This window comes from Chrysoperla carnea, chromosome 5 (assembly GCF_905475395.1).
Source record: "Chrysoperla carnea chromosome 5, inChrCarn1.1, whole genome shotgun sequence".
Classification (NCBI taxonomy): Eukaryota; Metazoa; Arthropoda; class Insecta; order Neuroptera; family Chrysopidae; genus Chrysoperla; species Chrysoperla carnea.
In genome coordinates, this window is record NC_058341.1 from 37642545 (window position 1) to 37667500 (window position 24956).

General features: G+C 27.6%; 1 protein-coding gene across 2 annotated transcripts in view; it reads right to left on the minus strand.

The window, feature by feature from the left end:
- Nucleotides 1-24956, minus strand: part of LOC123300069 (LIM/homeobox protein Lhx5) — a 95880-nt gene that overhangs the window by 67312 nt on the left and 3612 nt on the right. For both annotated transcript variants that reach the window (XM_044882542.1, XM_044882541.1), the window contains exons 2-3: nt 14425-14620; nt 7969-8195 (exon numbers count right to left, since the gene is read on the minus strand). In XM_044882542.1, the coding sequence (XP_044738477.1) occupies nt 7969-8195; nt 14425-14597 (400 nt within the window). In that variant the 5' untranslated portion in view covers nt 14598-14620. The remainder of the gene's footprint in view (nt 1-7968; nt 8196-14424; nt 14621-24956) is intronic.

A 24956-nucleotide genomic window follows, 5' to 3' on the forward strand; every position in this document is an offset into this window, starting at 1 on the left:
ATATTACATGCTATTTCGTCTGGTGCAAATGTGAGGAAATTTTTGGAATTGGACACACGCGAACAAGCTGCATACAATTGATCATTAGAAAAGTGTGGCTTTTGCACCTCTGCTACACGCAATGTTGCCCTTGCGATTTGTTAATAGTAAATAATAAACTAAGCTTGATTGGAAATTGAACTCGTTTTAATTGAAACGGTAGTTTAGTGGAGATAATTGGAATTCGAGGGATGATCACCAATTTCTATTTCCCGACACCTGTTAAAATAGTGGTCCAAGTATATTCTGCCCCAATCGTGTGATCGAAACTTTCTTCGATTGTTTTACATAAAATAGTGTTAAATAATCAGTTTTTAATTTTTTTATGATAAAAGTATGCCTGATAACCTGATGTTCATAAACTGTGTCTCCTTCAACCTTTATTATTATTATCGTTATTGCGTGAAAGCTTAAAAAAATTACAAACAACCTACTTTCGCATTTATAGTATATAAGGATACTATGTTTCCTTGAATACAACCGAACAAAATCAAGCAAAAAATGGAAATTATATAAACATTTCGTCGATTTGCTGTCCGAATTAATTCATAACTTCGTCAATAGTTTTTCTTTGTTAAGTATGTCTTTCGTTAATGCAATATTTTCATGAAATATTATTGGCTGCGGGTATTTTGGGATACAACAGTGTCGATCGGTATATTTGTTCGTGATACCGAATATTAATAATATTCTTGATGATGTCCGAATGTTAATAATACTCCACGCTACCCTGTGACTTGACATATATTCATGCTTAAAGAAAATATTATAAATACAAATAGTTTTAACGACATTTTTACCATTAAATTAAAATGGTAAAATTGTGTATATGATGTATGTATGCAATATTGTTGGTGTTTGCTTGTTTGTTGTTTTTATTATTGTTGTTGTTGTTGATATTTGATATAACAAATAATAAATATATAAATAAATAAAGCAGTTTTATATTTTAATAATAATATAAATGTTTTAAAATTTACAATACACAATATGCATATAGTTTAGTTATTAGGGCGCATGCCAATTATAAATGCCTACCTTAATGGCGCCACCATTAACAATTTTTATTTCATCTATTTGTATAAATCGATATGTATACAATCAAATGTGTGTGCTGTTTGCTTTCTGGCTACTGTTTTCTGATGTGGTACTAGGTCTTTCATGTTTTTAACTTGGATATTAACCCTAGGTGATACGTCACCTAGATCTTTTTTCTTTCATTTTGGTAGTTTCCTAGCAATATGTGACGCGGCTCAAAAAGAGCAGATTTGAAGTTTTGTAGACGTATCAGGAATCCATGCAAATATAATAAAACGGGTCTCCTCACCTAACAGCATAGTTGTATTCGAAAATTCGATGCGAAATAGAAAACTAAATAGAGAAGGGGCTAGAAGGCATATATTTGGTAATTAACTAGCCGCACAGTGGAGTATTCTTATCAAATTCCTGGACAAAATATAATGAACGGATTTTTATGCTCAGAATTGACTCGAAAGACTATTTATATTTTTTTCATAAACATATTAAAGAAAATTTAAAGTTTGCTAGAAAAATTTTTGCCCGACAAAATCTGAGATATTGACAAAAAGCTTTGAGTATTATAAATTGAGTAATGAAAAAAAATTCCTTTTCTTACGGCAAGTAACAACTACAAATATTTAGTTATATTTACAGGAACATTAACATGAAATAATAATTATTAATTCACAAACCTTCGTCTTGAATATAAAAAAAATCCTTACTTAATTGCATTAACAAACATACTAATCGTAAATTGAATGACACGGTAAATCGAGAGCGACGACAATAATACCACGCATCTTTAAGAGCAGGTAGATTGTGATTATGTAACTACACCAAAAAACAACTTCAATGCAAAACAAAAAAGTTGAATTTTGTGACTTTTGTCCAGAAATTTGATATATTCCCCTGTGAGCCGCTTTGAGCGGTTTTGAAATTGTGGACTTAAAATGACAATATCATCCGTAATATAGGTCCTGTTTTTGGAAAAAAATCATTTAAAGAAAACTTGCTCGAAAACTTAGGAAATGATAATTTTGCTCTAGCACCAGTACTACAATGTAATTGCATTATATTTTTCGATATTATCAAAAACAATTAACGTTGTCAACAATGCATGTCTGTACGCCCAAGAAGGCAAGCGTCAGTATTTGACACAGCCATAACTATTGTGTAGTCATAATTATGGCTGTTATAAATAGATTATAATGATATGAAATATTGTAGATGGTGTGTATTAAATATCAATTGTGTATTAAAAATGCAAAATAACCTAAAAGAATCTACAAGATGGCATCGCCAGCCTTCTTTGAGCAAGAATTAAAACTTCCATATCCAAATGAAAGACTGTTCTTACAGGGACTAGAAAATCATTACCAATAGGTTCGTAAGACCAATTTGTCTAATATTTCAAAACCTGGGTCAAAACGCAACTTTAATCTGTAAAATATTTGCACACATCATCAATTTACTTTGCGAGGAATTTATATACTATTTATTTTAACATCTTATAAACAAAATCTAATTGGATTCTAAATGAAATCTCCTTTCAATGGATAATTCCAGAGCTAGCCACACAATAATTATTTTCCACGTTAAAAGTAGTCAGAATGGATTAAGGAATACAAAAATTGGATATTTCCGTTAATAGCTGAAAACAAGACGAACTTTCTACGTCGCAAAAAGTTAAATTTATTTAGATAGATTAATGAATACATTAATTTATAAAGATTATGATCTAGTGAAGGCTATATTCTACATGGCTTGTCCTCAAAGTTTATTTATGTATATTAACGTCCAATTTCCATGTGACTTCTGGTAGTAGAACATTAATCTACAGAAGCTATAAGAATCATAAAAGCGTAAAATAAATGAAAGAAAATATGAGAAATTCATAAATCTAAAGACGTTTTGTAAAATGCTTGCGGTGCTGGTGATAACACACAGATGACGAATTGTCTTTGATGTTTTCTTCGTTAAAAAAATATGAAAATCGTATTTATGTAAATAAATTTAGTTGTAAATAATAAAGTCCTTCTGTCTACTTCTTTCTTGGGAATTGTAAAACAAATCAAGATTTAAATTACAAAGTCAAATAAAATAAATAAATAATTTTATTTTCTTAAAGCTTCAATTATAAAATATGAGCTTTAATGATAAAATACTATACAAAGAAAGCTGTTGCTTCTGTTCTAATTTACGCGAGTTCAGTCTCTAGCTGTACTTTAATTTATTAAAATGATCTAAATAATCTTGGTGACAAAATTAAAAATTTTTGGAAATAGTCCTTCGAAAATGCCTCTGTAACCTTTCGCAAATAATTTCAAAGAATATTCGGTGATTTAATGTTGTATTATGGCCCATTTTTTGCTGCTGATGTCGTACGGAGTTCATGTAGTACGATTACAGATTTTTTTTATGAAAATCATTCAAACATTTTCTGTGTGGAAAGTTTTTTTTAATTTTAACTAAGTTAAATTTTCAAATTTATTATTCGAATAGTTTTGGAGTAATGTACTTCATACCGAAAGAGAATTCACGAATGTTCAAAATGGTTTTGTCACATCGAAGTTTAAAAGGATATTTTGATTGCAATTTTATACTAAACAAACAAATTTTCTCAAGACACATAGAAATATGCTTTAAAACTGCTACGACGATAAAAGTATTTTCCAAAAAGAAGCATATCAATATTTATTAAATAGTCTAGACAGAGTGGCTCATAAAAAAGAGTACATAAATACACATTAAAAAGTTATTACATAAAAATATATGACATTGTATATTATAGTTAATATTCTAGGATGATTTAAGATGAATTAAAAATAAAAGCTTAATAGCTAAGCTTTCTATACGTTTCTCAAAAAGTGTTTTTGGAACAAACAGGTAAATAATTTACACTAAATATTAAGAACAAAAATTGTATATACAAATTCCAAAATAAGTAATCATATTTCAATTGATCGATATGTGACTCATTTTAATAATATTTAAGGTATTGTATGTAAAAATAATATTACATATTTTGATTTTTTATTCAATTTTCACACAAGTTTAAAATTTTACAGTTTAATATACTTCCTGCAAAACTAAATTTTAAAAAATATTTTAACATTTTTGTGTATTGGAAACAAAAGTTTGGAATATTTATTAGGATATTATTACACGACTTTCAGAGATCTCTCAATAATAGACTCCGACTGTTAAAGTGCTAAAGTCAGTATGAAAACTACTGGACTTGTTTCTTTCTTTTCAGATTATATTTAACGCAGCCGGGCTTTAATTTTTTTTAAATAAAATGACAATGGCTACAATAACGTTGGTTATGATATCGCTTTTGAAATGATTTATATTTAACTACCAAACTCTTAAATTTATGCGTATTTTCCAAAAACACTTAACGGAATATTTTCAATTATCCACTATAGAAATATTTTTTTCTGAATTCACCGGTAAAGTATAAAATTATCAAAATTATTCTTGCATTTGTTATTTTTGATAAAATTGTTTTGTATTTTTATTGCGTAGATGTTTTTAGATTATTTTTCATTAAATTTGTTGACATTTTTTATCAAAAAAAAATTATTTTTTATTGTTTAAAAAAAGTTTGACCTAAATTCTATACATTTTTCGGCGGCCTCACAATACAAACAAGCATAGCGGCTTATTTTATCAAGAAGTATAGTACATTTAAAGGAAACAACTTTTATTAAATTTAGAAAACATTTTTGTTGCAAAAAACAAAACAAACACCTTATCATAAATATTATATTACAAATTCGATATACGGTGCTTTAAGCAAAGAGAAAGGATTATTCTGGTGTTTTATCCGAAAAAAACATAAGCGAAAATATTCGCAATTTATGCCTTCAAAATGATAAATTCCCCTTAGAGATCAATGAAGAGATAAAGTTAACACAATAACGGTTATCGAAACTGGAGTGTTGGTCGAGGTTAACTAAAACGCTTATCCTTCGATGGAATTGCAAGTAACATTTGGATTTTGCCTTATGAAATATCATAAAGTTTGCCACAAAATTCTAGGTTAAATCGGACATTTTTATTTGGTATATCTCAATAACAAGTTATTAAATTTAATTTGAAAATTTCTATCACCCATAATTGAAAATTCTCTGGTTATCAATTATTGGTGGAAGAGCTGCGAAGATTTTATTAATACTAAATTCACTAGAATTTAAGTCTAACATTCGAATCAAAATTCTTAGCTGGCAAATACATAAAAAAAAAACTGGATTAGAGTAAACACGTTAAACTTGGCTGTTAATGTTCTTTTAACAAGTAAATATTTATTGTGCTAATGATCTCAATACTTTATTTGAGAAAATACGTATTCAAAATTTTCTTAAACTAAGAAAATATTTGCTTTTTAAGAACATGGTATCCCTAGTAGCTTTGTATCATGGGCTATTGTAGTGTAAAATAATTGAGGAACTGATAAATTAAGTAATCAGCAGAAAAAGTGATAAAATATATGGTATCAAAATGGGCTCTATGGGCTAAGCGTATCTCTCGCGGACACCCAATATAACGTTACCTAGACTAAGAGCACTTTTTTTGCAACTTATTTTGGCATGCGTAGATGTGTTTAATGAGTATCTTGGCACAAACTCTTAAAAAGAATAAATTTAGTTTCAATTAAATTTTCATCGAGATTTATTCCATTTTGTAAAATCTGTACCTTACACAAGGTTTTATCAATGATTTACATCTATTGAACGATATACATATAACTTAATAAGATATATAAGATAGAATTTTATTCACAACAAAAGGAAGATTTTATATCTTGAAACAGAGATATGATATACATACATTTATACACATGAATATATGTATAAATATATATAATCATCCACGCCCTTATCTCTGTATATTTATTGTGACATCCCCATCTGTTCAACCAATCACAATTCACAACCACACAAATATAGCTTCTTGGTATCTTTTGAACTTATCGTCGTGTGCGCTTCGTAACGTTGTTGTCTCGCACACTACTCTACATATCTTTTAATACTTTACGTTCATTTTATACGAAGGTATACGTACATTGAAGCGATGTGTAACACAAGAAAGTATTATCCAAATCAAAATATGTACACACAGATAGAAATACGAAAAGGGTTATATCAAGGAAAGGAAAACTTGGTGTCTGAGGTTCTTTTGCGAGATTACTTCACAAAAAAGCCTGAGGAAAATTTCAATAAATACAAATAATTTAAAGAATCAACTGGCATGCAACCTTTCGTCTATTTGCTTAGACTTTTTCAAATTCTAAATTTGCTCAGATGTTTTACTTTTATTAAACTAAATTCGCAATAATTTGAAAACTAATTTGCAACCAATCAGTTTTTGTGGTTTTTTTTGTCTAAAAATTATTTCATTTATTTCTTTTTTATCAGGCAAAACATTTAGTTGCAAACCAAAGTCCAACCAAAATTTGCATGTGAGTGTATTAGGTTTTCGAGCTAATAGTTAAACTTTAGTAAAATTAATAAGGAAACTTTCATAATGTGCTTTCAACCTTGCAACAAACCCATTCTAACAAAATTGCCAAAAAATACGAATGAAGTGATATTTGCGGATTTTTAAAACTAATTGAAAGTGAGAGAGAAAGAAAAAGCTTACAGTATTGTACTGGTCAATCAAGCCCTGTGAAACGAAGTAATATTACCAGAAATGTGGCGAATGAAATGAAAAGATAAAGTTAATTTTCTCATCTGTTTACCCACATCTTAATTTTTGCCATTTTGTGAGAAAATTTTAAGCACTGGTATAATAATTCGGCTCACGAATTTTAAAGAAATATATTTTACGCACGCCTAAATTTAAAAGTTATTACCCTCTTGTTGTGAATTGCAAGGAACTGTATTATAAAGCTGGACAACTATGAATATTAAGGCTCATCAATTTCCCTATCGTATTTAAAAAGGACAAAATTTTTAAAAATTTATTTTAATAGAACATTTTAATCATGATTTCAATTTTTTGTAAGGAAAAATGACAGAAAATCTAAAATACTTTTAGAGGAATTTATTCACTATATAACCTTCATAAAAAAATTTGTAAAATCGTTTTTAATTTTCTCCAAAATATGATTAAGTTATTTTTAGAAGAAACCTTCGTACTAAATGAGTAATTGGGTTAAATGTCATTATAAAAGTACCGATCCGATTTATGAAATTAAAAAATAAATGAAAATTGGTCAACTCAAGGTATTTAGAAAATGAAACCGAACCAATTTTGGCTTGTGATACGTCAATAATTTCAAAGAATATTAAACATCGAATCAAAAACCGCATAAAACAAATGCTAATTACATTTTAAATTAACCTGATTACAACATACCATGATGTTTTACAAAAATCAGTCACCTTGAAGTTATAATTTAAGCGAATTTTCTGAAAATAAATGTAGCTATTGAAGTTATACATCGCGGATATACCATGAGATATAAAAGTCCATCATGTCCACAAATTGAATTTGAGTTGAATGGAATTGTATTTCTTAAACAGTTTTAGTATTTGAAAGCCAGGTTCGTTAGTAAGCTATTTTGGCCCCGATATTTGGTTGGAATGAGAATATTAAACACAAAACTAAAAATTTTTTGAAACAAAACTGTTTTTGTACCTATTATTTGATTTGAATTTTAATCGCATCCTGTTTGCAGACCAAAATTGAAAGCATAGAATTATAACATTTTTTACTCGTACCTCGAATAACTTTTTAAAAATTTGGTTCCATTATAAACTACTTAAAAAATCGTTGTGTAAGTAGTATATATACTATTATTTCAGAAAATTCACTTAGGCTACGCAGTTCCCACGGACAAGGTGGTTTTTTATTTACAGAAATAAGTAATTTTATTATATTTAGAATAAGTTTACTTACCTTGTGAAGGGATTCCACCAGACGTCACTTTATTACCCGCAAGGTAGTCATCTTTACATATAAACTTATTATCATCTAGGACATATAATTCCTCACCGGTAGATAATTGTTTTCGACATACTAAACACGTGAAACAGTTCAAGTGAAACACCTGATTACGAGCTTTCCGCACCAAGTCACTTGGGGAGATTCCGTGGCCACAGCCTCCACACTTTGTTCCATATCGTCTGCAATAAAATAGAAGTAAAAAAATTTAAAAAAAATTTTATTTGATGTATTTGTTAATTAATCATGCATTAAAATAGGTATAAATATGCAGTAGCTTGTTTAATCATACTTTACAGTTTGACCTTGCAAAATTTTATGTTTTTCATCGAGTTATGGGTCACTGTTTAAACACCATTGTGATTATTTATGTTGATAGTATGTTAAATACTTACATTATGAAATAATTTAAGAAAATTTTACGAAATTTTTTTTAATGTATAAGACGTATAAGGTCTCTCATAATGACCGCATTCAGATAATATATTGATTTATAGAATAAACCATAAAGCACATACATTGATTTAAAAGAGTTTATTATTAAAGAGATCTTTTTGAAATCGAAAAAGAAAACTTGAAGAGTACGGTACATGCGCAAAAATGACGGCGGCAAACGTTATTTAATTTATTCAGTAGAACCTTCTTCTGAGCTGCATTTTTGCATTCGGTTGCTATTTAAAACCGAGAAAAAGTTTTGATTATTACAATATTAAAAATTGGAAAAGCCAAAATAGAAGGACACATTAAAAAAACGGTTCAAGATGGTGATCCTCTTATGCAATTCCAAAGCTTAAATAAAGTCATATAAAGCTTGAAGCAGACATCCCTTATCTACTATTCAAGTTTCCTCAGGTATTATATAATAATTTTCATTTTACATTCAGTTATTTTTCACAAATTGCACTTACTTTGAATACTAATTGGAATACCACTGTTGTGAATAATTCTGAAGATTCAAAATAGATTCAAAATTTTTACTTATTTTAATAAACAATTGCTCTATACTGCATATTTTCTTGCATACACATTACTTGAAAAATATCAAAAACAATATTCATTCATTCTGTATCATATACAGATAAATATAGATTCCATGCGTTCCCATAACAACGGCATACAACGTTAAATGTCGCCTGTATTGTATAAAGTTTTGCGCTGACGCAATGGAATTTAATAGAATATATTGAATGTAGAGAAAAACTTGTCATCTCTTCAAATCTGTTTTAATAATCAATGTATTTAGTGAAAATATAGTATATATTTATGTTTTATATATGGATTTGAAAATCCGCTACGAATTAGAAAATAGCCATGGTGGGAGCTATATTATGTGAAAGCGTTTGAAAAAATTTATTTAAATGGTAAAAATTTTCCAAAGCTAAAGTTTTGGTCGCTCAGAACAATTCTATTCAGGAAATTGAATTAGCGACCTCTAATGGCGTCTTAGAGGTGTTTCCGAATTTATTTATGTACATGTTCCAGCAGTTTTGTTTTGAGATTCAAGTTTTTTATGGAGTACCTAATATATTAGGATTATGCAGCTAATAACCCATCCGAGTTCTTCATAGTATATTTTATGAGTTCCATAAATTGACTTCTTTCCAAGCCAATCAACAAATTTTTGCATTTTAGTGACTGAATAAAAAGTTATATGTGACAGCAGAAAATATAATGTTTCAAAATAGCATCTTAATATGATTTTTAACGATTACAACTTCTTAAAGCAATCGCAGCAGTAGGAGAACCAATTTTGATATATTGTTTGTTTGATTTTTTTTTAATGGAATATTTTTACGACTTCCACCAGCTAGTTTGTCCGATTTATTGGATAATATCTCAAATTTCATTTTAACAATCACATTAAAAAGTTTATAATATATAGCCATACAATGAGTCCCAAAAAAGCTGAGGTTTCAACGAAATGCACTTACACGACTCATAATCACTCATTTGCAAGATCAGTTTTAATAAGTTTGAGGGAACTGTTCAGATTGAAGAATCATGCCAGGTACACCGGCTCTTCAAGTAAATAGTCTCCGAAAAGTAGCTAAAATTTTCTGGAAAAACTGTTCAGTAAACGACTTTTTTCTGTGGGGACATTAAACAACCATCGAAAACGAATGTTATCCGAGATATTAATTGTAACGATTAGGGAAGTTTTGAATTTTATCGGTCATCGTTGTCATCTGTGTTTTAACCACAATAACCAACAAACAGTCATCAATAAATGCTGATTTCTTTATCTATTCCCACTATGTTGTATTAGGAAATGTTTCTATATCATGATAATTATTATGTCATAAAGTCAGTATATTTAGTACACATTTTATTAGGACGCCCAATAACTGTATACAATTTCTACATGTGTGAATGGATCGGATTTTAAATATTCAATTAAAGTATAAGTAGGCATACTAGAGTAGTAAATCAATAACAAACTTATACTATAAAAAACATAATTTGTTACAAGGAAATATATTCTTACCACGGCAGCAATTAAATATTTTTTGGTTCTAGAAAATTTTCTGGTGGTGGATTATAAAAAATTAGCATTCCGTACACTTAAAAAAAATATTTTAAATTATAAACTAGCTATAAGTAAAGGTTAGCGATTTTACAAAAATGGCGCCGGTTTATTTTAACAGTATTACAAATTGAAATGTTTTGTAGTTTTTCCAATTAAATGTGTAGTAAAATAGTATTTTGTTTTTAATGGAAATATGTCTATGTATATATTTCTATATTTATTTTTGTATACAAATGTTAAATTATAACAGAAACTTTAGAAATGAACAAATCTACAATTTAATATGCCTCCTAACACATTTATATTATGTTTTTTTCGTCGCTTACGAAACTTATAACACTTCTCAATTTACACATATCTTAAACTATAAATCTATATAACCTATAACAATTTTATTATTATTATTATGTATATATTTTTTTTAATTTATTAAATCACCTCCTAAAAACACCTTGAAAAGAATAATTTTTCATTTTTAAAATTGATGAACTTAATAACTTTTTAAAATATCCCTAATGAGATATTAAAAAGTAATGTTTTGTCATGTCGCATCGTCTCAAAACAATTTTATAATAAAACGATCATGTAATATCGTTTAAGCATTTTAACTTTTAGAAAACGATGATCATATTATCGTCTTCGTATTATCATTTATATATTCGACATAAACGACCCCTCAATATTACATAAAGTGTCTGTATATTTCTCGAGTGTATACTGTTGATATATTATAACTTGGACAGTTTCGAAATTTAGTCTAAAAGATTAATTCAAATGTTTGTACTTCTTTGTCTGGAGATCAAAAGTTGTGGATATCGAAAATACATATAAAAATTACAAAAGAGAAATTGCACAACCAAAAATAAATTTCACAATGATTTGTTATGTGAAATACATACACGGCATATAAAGGTATCACGTCAAGCCAACCCTAGTAGCTCAGTTGGTTAAAGCGTAACCAATTCCGTTCGTGGTATGCCTTGGTAGCCGGCTCGATTCCCTCCGCCACAACAAAAATTAATTTAATTAATAGTTGTGATGGGCTGGTGTAGTGCATGGTATATGCATGAAGGAGGTGCACTCAGCCTCTGAAAATAATTGAGGAGCTGATAAATGAAATTATCAGCGGAAAAAGAGGTAAAACACATATATGGTATCACAATGGGCTCTGTGGCCTAAGTGTGCCCTTCGTGGACAGCCAATATAACCTAACCTAACCTAACACTTATGAAATTTCGGACCTACAGTGAAAATTGTCATTACGTCATCGAGACTACAAAATAGAGAAAATAGTGATAAATAAGTTGGGTAAGTAATTTTTTCACAAAAATTACTGTGGCGCTCCCTGTTAAGAAAACTTGAGTTCGCTTAAATATATTAGGCTATATACTTTTCAGCTTGCACTTTACCTAAATCTTTTACTTCGTTATAATAATAATGGGGTTTAACTTCCGCTTTAAAGACTTCTATATATAACAGGACCCACCCACATCATTATTATTAATATTTATTTAATTTAAACTACATACGAATAAACAATTAAATTTATGATGTAGGTGAAGTCGGTTACTTCGTTATTTTCCAAGCGACCACAGTGTGATCAATTAACCGCCCCATTTATTATAACTGATCAGACTGCCGCTACCTGGATTCGATTCCGCAACCTTCCAGTCAGTAGTCAATCTTTTAAACACAATTCCACCTTTACTCAGTTGCCACCGATCCTCAGTTAACTTCGTTATAATGTACGTACTATATGAAAGAACCATACTTTCACAATAAGAAACGTTTTATATTTTATTTAAAAATACACAATTCAAAACTAATGAAATAGAAATGAAATCTCACTTGGCCCCTGACTTTTAAAGATAAGTGTATATTTTCATTTATTTATGGTAATAATAATATTTGTGGCAACTAATAACTTCAAAAAAAATAAAGTACATTAAAAAAACCCTTCTCGTTCTCGTTCGTTTCTCCTATAATATATATATAAAATGTATTATAATAAATAGTTATGATTATTAGAAATGCCCTTCGAGCTTCATTCGTTTTTGTTAATCGCTTCAATTTAAATATGAGGGGATCTTATATGATACAATATTATATGTGGGTATTTAAGTTGGTAGTAATATAGAGAGGTATCAGAATTGAGAAAATTATTATAATTTTTATACCTTTTTATAATAATTTAAAGTGAAATATATCTTTCAGCAATGCTACTGTTTTTTTTTTTCGATCAAATTTATTTATTCTATTTGATAGTCTGTAGATAATGTGGTAAATTTTTTGGTATTGTTATTATTGCACCAATTTGGGGTGAGGCATATATTGGTTCATTTTATAATTAGCGGTTATTTAGCCAATTGGAACCTTATGGTCGACTTTCAGTTGTTAGAAATTCAGTTTTATATTTTCGATGAAAAAAATAGTCCTCATACAATTAATGTTGGGAAAACTTCTTATTGAAAGTATTGAACATTCATTATATACCAACAATTCTTTCATTTTTCAAAGTATTAAAATCGTTTCATCGATAACTTGCAATCTGTCGAACTACTATTTTCGGTAAGTTAAGTTCAAATATTATGGTAAACATACAGATGCAATTAACGCTTTAAAAGACGCAACTTAAATGACTAAGTGAACCTAACAGAGGTTCAAAAAATTAAAAATGTATTGTTGCGTTGTTAGAACAGGATGCTGCAAATTCAACTAAGATAATTATTATTCAAATGAAATACTATTTGATTCCTCTTAATTGGAAGCTTTACTTTAGTGTAAAAAAGTTCTTGTAATCGGGAAATATCATTGACTGTTGTATTAACTTTACTCACCTTATAAAGGCTCTCCTCAAAATGATACATCAAATATTATTTTTGAAATAAAGTAATAGCTTTTAAAGAGAATTTTACTCGAGGCGAAGTCCACATATAACAAGAACAGTGAAATTGAAATGCTCTGTTTAGTCATATATAGTAACACAATTATTGTGGATTCAAAAAAAGTATATTAAAATAATTTTAATCACAAGCAAATTTGATGATTTCTGGTACGCGCATCTGTAAGTGATCCTGCGTTTTCTCCTTTCCACTAATTTCCTTCTAATACAAACGCATAAACCCTACGAGGAGCAGGTTCTTATGCTGAAGAACTATCATGAAACCACAAAACAAAATAAAGATACAAAATATTTAAAATTTTTTGTAGTTCATAATAGCACATAATTTAAATCTAAAGGAAAATAAATTTCATCCAGTTGTCTCGATAATTGAAAGGTCCATTAATCGGAACAGTTTTCAACCGACCACACATTCAATATCGCCCTATTTCAATCTCAGGAATAATACGCATTTTATGGGTACAGTCCCTCTTAAATACATGCATGTCAATTTTGTTTTCCCAAACCTTTATTGTAGGTATTTATAATAAACTTTTTCATACAATCCTAGTAATGGAAATAAATCCACTAAAATCAAGTTTGCAACAACAGTAATCTGGTTTTTATTGAGTCCCGATAATCGAAACTTCTATTAACATTTAATTTCCCACCACTACCAAGTATGTAGGTGCACGTATATATTATTCAAATAAAGAAAATTCAATGTCACGTTACAAGATACAATTTGAATTGTATATATTTCGAAACAATAATATTTCATTGATACATTCAAACACATTCCATAAAATGACATATATTCAGAATCAATCGTAATACATATGACCATTGTGTATTTTCAATCGCAGTATAAATATTATAAAATTTATACTGCGGCTCATTGATAATATGAGAATTAAAATCGTATTGTCAAAATTATTGTTTTTAAGTTAAACAAAAATATATGAATATTAAAATATTTCAAGAATCATAAAGTTATATTTACCTGAAGAAGTCATTCCTACAAAATAGTTTTGCTTCTCTGGAAAAACATTTGTCTGTTAGTGGTGCATGACAATCGTAACATCGTACACAATCTGCGTGCCATGTCCTTTCTAGAACATTCAATAAGAATTTATCTAGAATCGGCTTCTCACAGCCCGCGCATGCGATCAACATTCCTGCTGCCGGCTCACACCGACCTGTAACAAAATAAACATACATATATTATTTTAATATACAAACACTCAAAGAATAATTTCAAAGTAATATAAATTTTGTTTTGTTAAACCAGACACTTTTTTTTTAAGTGTTGTTAACTGAGAAATATCCTTTAAAACATTTTTGCTCAAATTTATTTTAAAATTACATTTTAAAAACTTTAATTTTTGTTGATTAATTGTTTTAGATTTATATAAAATTACAAACGTATACTTTTCACTCGTCAGTGAAAATTTTTGAGGAAACGTGCATATGGTTTGCTATTTGCCTGTTACACTTCTAAGTTTGTTATATCATAGTTATTCATTTTCATTTGTAAGTAATAGAAAAAACCAAGGCTGGGTAATTTTAAAGAAAAATTGATCAAATAAAAATCGCTCGAAACTAATAATTTTTAACTTCATTCATTACATTTAAAACTATAAAATTTAATATATATATAACATATATTTCCTTCCATCCCCAGAATTTGATAAATTAAAAAATATCTATTTTATAATATCAAATTATAGTCTAAGATCCCAATTAGGATCGACCTTCACCCATCTGTTTACCGAATGAAAGTTATTTTTTATGAAATATAAAATGTTAACAAATATCCCTGCAATGGGTTGCCTAAGAAAATGTGGTCAAGACTACTTTTAGTGAAAATATCAAGAGTAAAACTTTTTGAAATTTTTCAGACTTGCATATCTAACGAATAATGATCTACTCGAAAGTAAAAGCCATAAAGAATATACAGCAGCTATGCTGTCTGCCTCTTTTCGTTCACTATTTTCGCATTTATACAAGTTGTGAATAGTAATTACGTTCATCTGTTAATTCATTGCCTCACATATATAAATAAAGATAATTTTATTGCAAATACGGTGCTATATGATTGTCCACAAAATATCAGTCAAAAAATAAAGTTTACAAGCTTTCCAAGTTTTGATATTTTTATTAAAAGTTGTCTGGACCATATTTTTTAGGGCAACCCACAACAGGGATATTTGTAAATATTTTACATTTCATAAAAAATAACTTTCATTCGGTAAACAGATGGGTGAAGGTCGACCTTAATTCGGATCTTGTACTATTATTAAAGCTTAAATAGTAGACTGATAAGACTAATTTAGATTAAGCTACTATGGTGTCAAAATTATTAAACTGTTTGATCTGAAGATTATTTTAAGCGTACGAACATTGTTGATGCGTTTTTACATCTTTTTTTATATATTTTATAAAACTAAAAAGCTAACATAATTTATTGGCGCTCCCACCAAATAATATCTACCATTATTATCGCATAAGCTAATTTCCGTTACCTCCACCATAGAGTAAATTTCTACTTCTTGTGTGTCTTCGAAATGATATAATGATAATGATTCAATGATATTGGGTAGTTTTCGGAATGACACATACAAGTCTCAGTAACACAGACTTAGAAGACTGCTAAACATTTCCAACCATAAACAAAATAAATAGAAGGTTTTTCATAAAATTTTTTAATATGTTTCAGGTGTGTAGTCAGTGCATTTTGTTTGAGGACTCTGTAATTCTGTATTTTCAAAACCTATTTGTAAAAACGTTTTTGAACCCTCATCGACCACTCATAGTAAATTAGTTTTACATAAAAAATATTTATAAACATAAAAATTATTATACACAAGTTGAAAAAATAAAAAAACAATATAATTAATGATTTATTTCATGATTAACAATTCTGATGAACCGTTTTTTGACACAGAGAACCCATATAAATAATCATTAATCACATAATATTATTATATGAATGATATAGCATCCCTCACCAAGGCCGTGTATTGCTTTAGTGTACATGTTACCGGTAAAGTATATAATGTGTGCCTTCTATAGAACCCTTGATTATTGATTACGATTCCGTAGACTAATGAAAACTTGAAAAATCCAAAAATGATCTAGCCCATTTAAGAAATAGGACTTTTTCTTGTAGAAAAGTAAAAATGTCAAATAGTTAAAAATCCTCTTTTTTAGAATTGCCATTCCAGATCGGGAATATGTGACATTTTCAAAAAAAAAGTTTTGCCTGCAAAATTTAAAAGACTAAAAGCATACTATACCTAAACGTAAAAACTCATTAATCTTAAATCAAATAGATTCCAAAATTTCAAGGAGTAAATAACATTCTTTCGAAGTCGGTGCTAGCTACCAAAAATTGTGAAGCTATTAGAACTACCGAAAATATAAAAATAAACTAGAAATTCCTTACCGTTTTCGAGGTATTTTGAGCATTTCCTTAAAAATTTTTTATGAATATTTTTGCTCGAATAAATGTTTAAATTGAAATCGGTTTTTCTTCAGTTAAAATACTCTGAAGAAAACGATTGTAATAATCCGTTAAGTACCCCGTTATAAACATTGCCCGTAACATATATACTTATGTTGAATATTTATTAAAAAGTTCTCTGTTTTATTTTTATTTTTTTCATAGATTGTGCTATTGTTTTCATAAATTAGACCTGTCAAATCTGTTTTTGTATTAATTTTAGCTTTTTAACTAAAAATATTGTATTTTTTTTAACACAAAAAAAATTTAAAATAAAATTCATATACTAGAATATATTTATAAATAGGTTTGTATTAAGTATACTGGATGTCTTAAAAATGAGCTCCACCGTAATCGTGAGAGCTTTATATTATTCTATATATCACTCGCGATTCTTCTATTATTTTTTACGTTTATTTTTTTTACCGTTTTATGCTAATAATTTCAATATTTGGAGCTTTTAAATCAATTATACTTAGAATAGACTTTTGTAGGTATCCAAATATAGAAACTTATGTGTATTTCATTATTCGATTATGAAATTTAAAAAAAAAAAAAATAAATATTGTATAAAAAAAATATATAGTAAACGTATCATAGCAAATTCAAATTTAAAGCTGTAACATTTTTACAGACCACATGGTCTATAATCTAATGATAAAAAAAAAGCATCATATTCCAAAAGTTTTTCCATTTCACGTGTGAAACAGGAATTATAAATGTTTTTTCTATAAAAACATGATGTATCGAGAATTTTACTTTAATTAATTTTAATCTGATGTTTGTGTGTTTTTTAGTACTTTTTAGATTATTTTTTTCTACATTGGATAGTTTATTAACCTGTTATTAACCTGTATTTTTACGAGATTATTTTGTTTAAAAAAGCTGCATATGAGTGAGTAGTGTGATATCTTGATTAAAAAAAAATCTAGAGGTATTTTTAAATTTTAATTTTATGTGAATATTTTCCACGAATCTTGTAAAATGTCGAATTTATTGTTGGAAAGTACTTTTTTGATGAAAATTTAAATTTTAAGTTGAATACAGAACTTAAGGAAGAAAATTTTTTACTTCCCTGCGCAAACAGCAAAACATTTCTGTATGTCCTATCCCATTCTTAAACAAATATTAATAAAACTATATTCAAATACATTAAGGACGTCCGAACGGCAGGGAAATTTTGGATAAAAAGTTTGATTTTTTTTATTTGAAGTTAGACTTAGCCTTAATCAATACTAAAAATTTAATGGGGGGGGGGGGTGTTGAATATGGATTTCAGTAAATAAAATTATTCAAGAAAAAAATATATAATTCAGAAAAAAAACGAAATATTTGATACAAGGAATGTTAATTTTGGCTCATAATATTATATACACACATGTATCGTAAATTGCCGAAAATTAACGAAGTTGGCACCTGTATGGGTTATCAAACTAATATATGTATAAGAAATAACTGGAACAAAACAGTTGAATATAACTTTTAACAAAAACTATTTCGATTAATTTAATGAAGTTTTAGCAAGATTTATTACCGAAATACAAATAAGGAAATCAAACTTTATGATATAAGTTGTTACTTGTAAAAATAAGTTTAAAATTATGTTTTGATAGCTTTTATTAGCGGCAGTAATTACTTTTGAAATACGAATTTTGTGTCGCTCGCCAAAACGTTTAAATAAAAGATATTCAGCAAAGATATAATTAATTTGCAAGCCCGTGGAAATATTTGAGTAATTTATAAATTGTGAACAAAAAATAATAATTTTGGCATTAAGTAGAAAAAATGTATGCTGTTTGTTGCAGGTTGCACAGCGTATTCCTCTACAAGGCCTGTTTTAAATGGTAAACAAAGAAAGCAGGCACAATTATTGTAATTGCAATTTTTTCAAAAGTAATATTTGTTGGTGTTGGTGCAGGGAAATGAGTAAACAACATTTTTTTTTTAATTTTTTCGAATTTTATATAGAATTGAAGCATCTTTCTTCGTTCTTCACATCATCTTTCAATTTTTCAGTGATTATTCGGTCATATGAAAACGACCACGTTAGAGATCTTCGAGAAACGAGACGATTATAAGAAAAGAGGTGTAGAAAGCATTTGATAATTCCATATGAGAATTATTGTAGTAAAATCAGCGTTAAAAATTACACAGTTTTAAATTAAACAATGAACACTAATTTAGCGAGAAATTCGTATTTGAATATAATAAGCAGAATTAGTAGTTTCCATTTATGAAATTAAAAATTTAAATAATAAATATAAATAAAAAACTTCTAAGCACTTAAACAGGGTTGGGAAAAAGTCTAGTAACTGTTACATATCTAATAACAAAGCGTATTCAAAACTATTTAATATTTTTTCATGTTTCTAGATTCTTGTCCAACCATGTTCTTAATAAAAAATTATGTAAATTTTGTTGTTTACAACTGATAAGTTTTTACGACATTTTTAAGGTTGCAAAAAAAGTTTTTTACTTACCAATGGTTGGTAGTTTTCGTGATAAATTAAATTATTCATGATAAATATACATTTTTGTTATTGGACCAAAATTTCTTAGAAATATATTTCATAATTTAGTAGGTTATACTAAAATGTAATATTTCTGCTCATTTCTAATTTTTTTAGCTTTTCCATTTATCTAGTACATGCACAAAGTTTTAAGAGCGTTGTTTCAACTAATATACACTAGAGCTCACGGCATTATAAAAAAAATTATACTTTTAATTTTACTACTGCATATTTTTCCTACTTAAATAGCTACACTTAATTCTAATAGTTTTCCGTTAAAGTGTTTCTATTCCAATATATCTACTTTTATAGAATTATACTTAAATTAAATTACACTTCTAAATAACACAACTTGCTGTAATAATTTCTACTCTAACATAATTATACTTATTTTTACGTTTAAATATATCTGCCTTTTTGGATTTATACTTTTAAATAATTCAGTAAAACAATACTACCCCTGTAAGGGAGTAGTGTACCTTTGACAGTTTTTATTTAGGAGTTTTCTGTAATTAAAGTAAAATACTAAGAAAGTAAAAATTTTTTAAAGTAGTTTTATTAAAGTGGGAAAATTGTGTAGTAAAAATCAAACGGAATAGAAAAATAAAAAGTGAGAAATTCTTTTTTTTATAAAACTTTGTTTTCAGTTTCGTACGATCTAAATTTTAAAGAAAAAAATGAAATAAATTTTGGCGATACTTACTACAGCCTTAATATAAAAATAAAAGAATCACAGTTAAATTAAATACTTTGCAATTAAATTGACGGTAGAAATAATAAATCTGAGATACTAACTCAGTGAGTAGAATATTTTACGGGTATTTATTATGTTCTTTATTCATGTGGTAATGTAAATTATCAAGAAATCATAAAATTATAATATTTCTGTAACCTTTTTTAAATGTTATTAAAATAATACTTTATTTTATTATGAATTTAAAAACGTTAATGAACGTAAAAATAAAAATTAATACCTTAATCGATTATATTCAAATATTTTAAATCTTAAATGAATTCATAAGTCATCACGTTTGTATATATATTTTTGTACAATACTGCAACGAGATTATACAATCACCTATACAAATAGGCTAAGAAAAATAATCGAAATCGTTAGACAGTCATTAAATATCAAAATATATTTTATATTACGACATCAAGAAAAGTTTTCGAGAGTTTCTTTTAAGAAGGCTGTATTAAAAATATTTTTGTCCTTATTCACTTTAATAAGCTAAATGCGCTGAATTGTCTGGCAAATAAAAACTGTCTATGTTATTTCATTATGCAAGTGAAGAAACTCTCTCCAAACTGAAACTTTTTTGTTTAAAGATAGCTAAGAACACTCTCTATTATACCATACCTTTAAAAAAAAAATCGATGCCACAGACAGACAGATGGGCACACAAACATGCATAGCGGTCACCTGAGAACACTCTTCTATCTGTTTCGAAGGTTAAAAACTAAGTCATATTACAATTACAGTCACAATAAAATGATTTGAAAACGTTCCTTTTTTTACTACTAAAAAATCTAATATACCTATATATGATGTTAGCAGCGGAAAAACTGTAAGCAATTGTTATTTTTATTCCTTAAAGGACATGGGCAATGATTTAAAAATATTATGTTAATTTCGTAAGCTTTTCGAGAATACTTCCTGGTTTACCCAGTAACTGCAACCGCTCTCAGATGCTAGGCGTAAATACCTACATCCCTACCTAATTTCAATAATAAAAGAAATTTCCAAAACTCTGCCGCCTTCATATCAACTTTTTCGTGACATTTCTAGTCATGTACCATTAACGACATATATTGTTTATAAATGAAGTAACTCGGCACTGTGATTTTGGTGATTCTTCAGATACCGTCGGACTCTGTTGGTTATTAATTTGGCTAATTCCAATAAAACACATTGCATTAGATATCTTGGAATCATCCCACAGCTTCCATGAAATGTAATTATTTCCATTTAGTAATATTAAAGATCCTTTACGGCAATGCTTGAGAAATAATTTTTTTATGCTGATTGTAGAAATACTGAAAATTGTTGGTTTTGACGTAGGAAAGTTTTCACTATTGATTATTCTGTTTTGTTTTCTTAATCAATTTTACTAATATTTTTATGTTGGGATTTTTGGAAGAGATAAGTTGAAAAAATTCGTTTCGAAATTAGACAAAATTCTATGAATTATATAGAAAAAGTTTCAACCACATATACACTTTAATAATAAATGCTATTTATATTTTAAATCGAGCGTGAGCAAAATGCTTATAATGCGTGCGAGTGCTGACGGTTTAAAAATGGATATGCATCTTAGTTTGTGCTTTAAATATCCAAAAAAATTTAGAAAACCGGTTTTTTATCACACAACACAATAAAGTATAACCGAAAGAACAAAATATTGTTGCCTTGCGTCGGTTCTCCTCTATCACAAAACGCATTATATAAGTTACAATGTGCAGCCAATTTTATTCAATAGGTTATCATTTTGCTGTAGATACATTAAAACGCATTCAGATGACAAATAAATATCATTATAAAAAATAATAATTTTAAAAATAGATACATTGAACCAAAATAAGCTGTGCTAGCCGCAATCATAAAACGATTAAAGATAAAAAATTATCAGAAATTGAATGGGGTGAAAAAATTATCACTTTGTAAATGAACTTTTAAGTGTTAAGTTCAAATGAATAAAATAATTGAACATGATTGATTTTATTTTTTTTTAAATGCACGATCAGTGTTTTTGTATGACCTTTTAAGAGACAATATGTGACTTTTTAAATAAATAAATATAAGCTGATAAGAGATATCATTTTATTGCAGTGTATATTATTTCGAAAGAAAACGAACTTTAAAAAACGACAAAAATAATATTAAAATAAGTATGTTTTTCTTAAATTTGCATGTGAGTAGTCCATTTTTAAAATCGACGCCAATCGCCCCTTTATAAATCAGGTCGATTCAATAGCACGCACTGATTAACAAAGGTTGCTTTATATTACCTATTTATAATTTCTATACTTTTTTTTAAAAACATTTCGAAAAATTTTTGACTTCAGGCAGAAATTTTCAATTTTGGGGAAATGTTCATAAGAATTTTTTCTTCTTATTTTTGTATATTCGCAGGTAGCACTAATATTCCAAATATGGGAGTATAAGACGAATTTTTTAATCAAAAGAAATTCCACGAGTTCATAAATCCCATCGGATCATGTACCTAATTATCAGGGTGCTAAAAGTTTCTGTCAACTTTTAATCTACTAGTGATAATGAAGAACAAATATTTTTTGGTATTATCACAAATTAATTTTATTAAATAAACCAATGGCAACTGCAGAATGAGTTAAATATTGAAGAAGTCCTATTTTTATGATATATCTGGCCATAAAATATTACTACGTAGAATTTCGTTTACACCGTTCTAATGATGCATTGTTTATTTTTTTAAATTTGTATACAGAAAATCTATAAATTTTTGGCCGGAACGAAAAATTGTAAAGCAAAATTTATTTTCAAATGGAAAAAATTATATATGAATAAAACCGACCTTACATTTTTTTGCTAAAATCTGTAAAAAGTAACAAAAATAGATAAATAATGCTAAATTTAAAAAATGTTAAACTCCACTCGATTTGGACATCGCATAAGTTACTCTAAGAGTAGTTTTTTTACTGCAGAAACAGTTTTTAGAAAAATCAGGAGATGTCGTAGGATCTATATTCCTTTCGTACCTTGGTACATCATAAATGTAGCGCTTACTTATTCTTATTTACCAGATATTTTTCTGAAGAATTTAATTCTATATAGCTACTTTTAGTTTTCAATGTATGAAATAATTGTTGTATTAGTTTAAAAAAGATATACTTCGAATTTAAAAGTCAACCCAATATGTGAGTACATTACATTTGGTTTGATTGGGATATTTATAATGACATAACATAAAAATTGCATTGTATATACTTATTTTAAAATATCTTTTTTTTCATTAATTTCTGATAACTTTCATAGCTCAATGGCGAAGTTTTAGTTTCCTAGGTAACCTAGTTATTGATTTTTGGTGTCTGGTTTTAACTCCCAACCAGCAAACAAATATCGTGTGATAAAAAACATAATTCCAATAACTGAACTGGGTGTTTCATTTTCTTGAATCAAGCAAATATTAGCTTTCGGCTAGGACTTCTTTTTATGTTACCATAAAAATTAGAACAGCATTTTGATATTACTTATAGTAAAATTGGAAGTAAAAATTCTACAATCAATTTCGTTATATGCAGGTGCAAACGTATAAAAACAGATTTTATAACAAAAATTTAAATTAAATACTATTTCATCAGGATTATGAAAGTTTCATATCTTAAGTAAATATTTGTAGTTTTAAAATTATAGTTTTTACTGTATTTTTTTTGTTAAACAAAAGCATGTTTGTTTTTAAGTTTTAAAGTGTTTGTTTATAAATTTTTTAATTTGATTTACTAGTTAGTTTTTATTAGAAAATATTTCGTCTTGATTTCACAAATAAACAATTTTCATCTATCAGTTAAATTTATAAGAAAATTGTGAAAATGGAAAAGTTTAATTTTATTTGTTTTTATTGCAAAATAATTTATCCTTCATTTTTAATCACAAATCGACAGTTTTAACTTACATAATACATTTAGTTTATTTTAATTTTTCACGACCAAATAAATTGCTACAGGTACTGTTGAAACAAAAAGGGAATTTAAAAATTAAGATTCTATTTTTCATAAAATCTAAATTCTCGATGAACGATTAATTAAAATTTATTTCAAATTAGTTTGAAAATAATAGCCATTTTCGAAGTCATGATCAATAAATAGGCAAACCTTAAGATTTTTAAAATATATCTATAATGAAAATATAATAAAATTTAGTTTTTGTACGTGAACAAAATTTGCGATTTACTAATTAAAAGTAATAAATATTTATCAGTTTTTCATCCCATTTCTTCCACTATATATGGATAAACATTGGATGAACGTTTTTATGTTTTAAATAATAATTAATGTATATAGCATAATAAATTTCTGAAAGTGAAGAGTTCCATTTAACATGCCCGAAATTTAAAATTAAATTATACGATTTGTAAATTTAAAACATATTGGAAATTTTTGTTTGTTTAAAAGAGTAGATAGTTTTTTAATGTCATTTTGTGTGGTGTAATAAATATGTGAATGATACAATTCTGCATACGGGTCCGATATCTTTGATGACATTTTTGGGGCTTTAATCTTAAAAAGTGATGTTTGCACAAAGTTCAATATATTTCAAGTATTACGCCGGTTTTCCACTAAACGAACAAACAAAACAAAACTGAAACTGAAACAAAACTGAAACTGTAAAAAGTTGCAATTTGGTTTTTTCGACTAGAGTTTCAGTATAGTTTTTGTTTGTCCGTTTAGTGGAAAGCCGACATTAGTGCCAAAGAAATGGACTAAGACATATAATAAGAGAAAACCGATACACAAAAGGATGAAAATAACTGATATTAACTT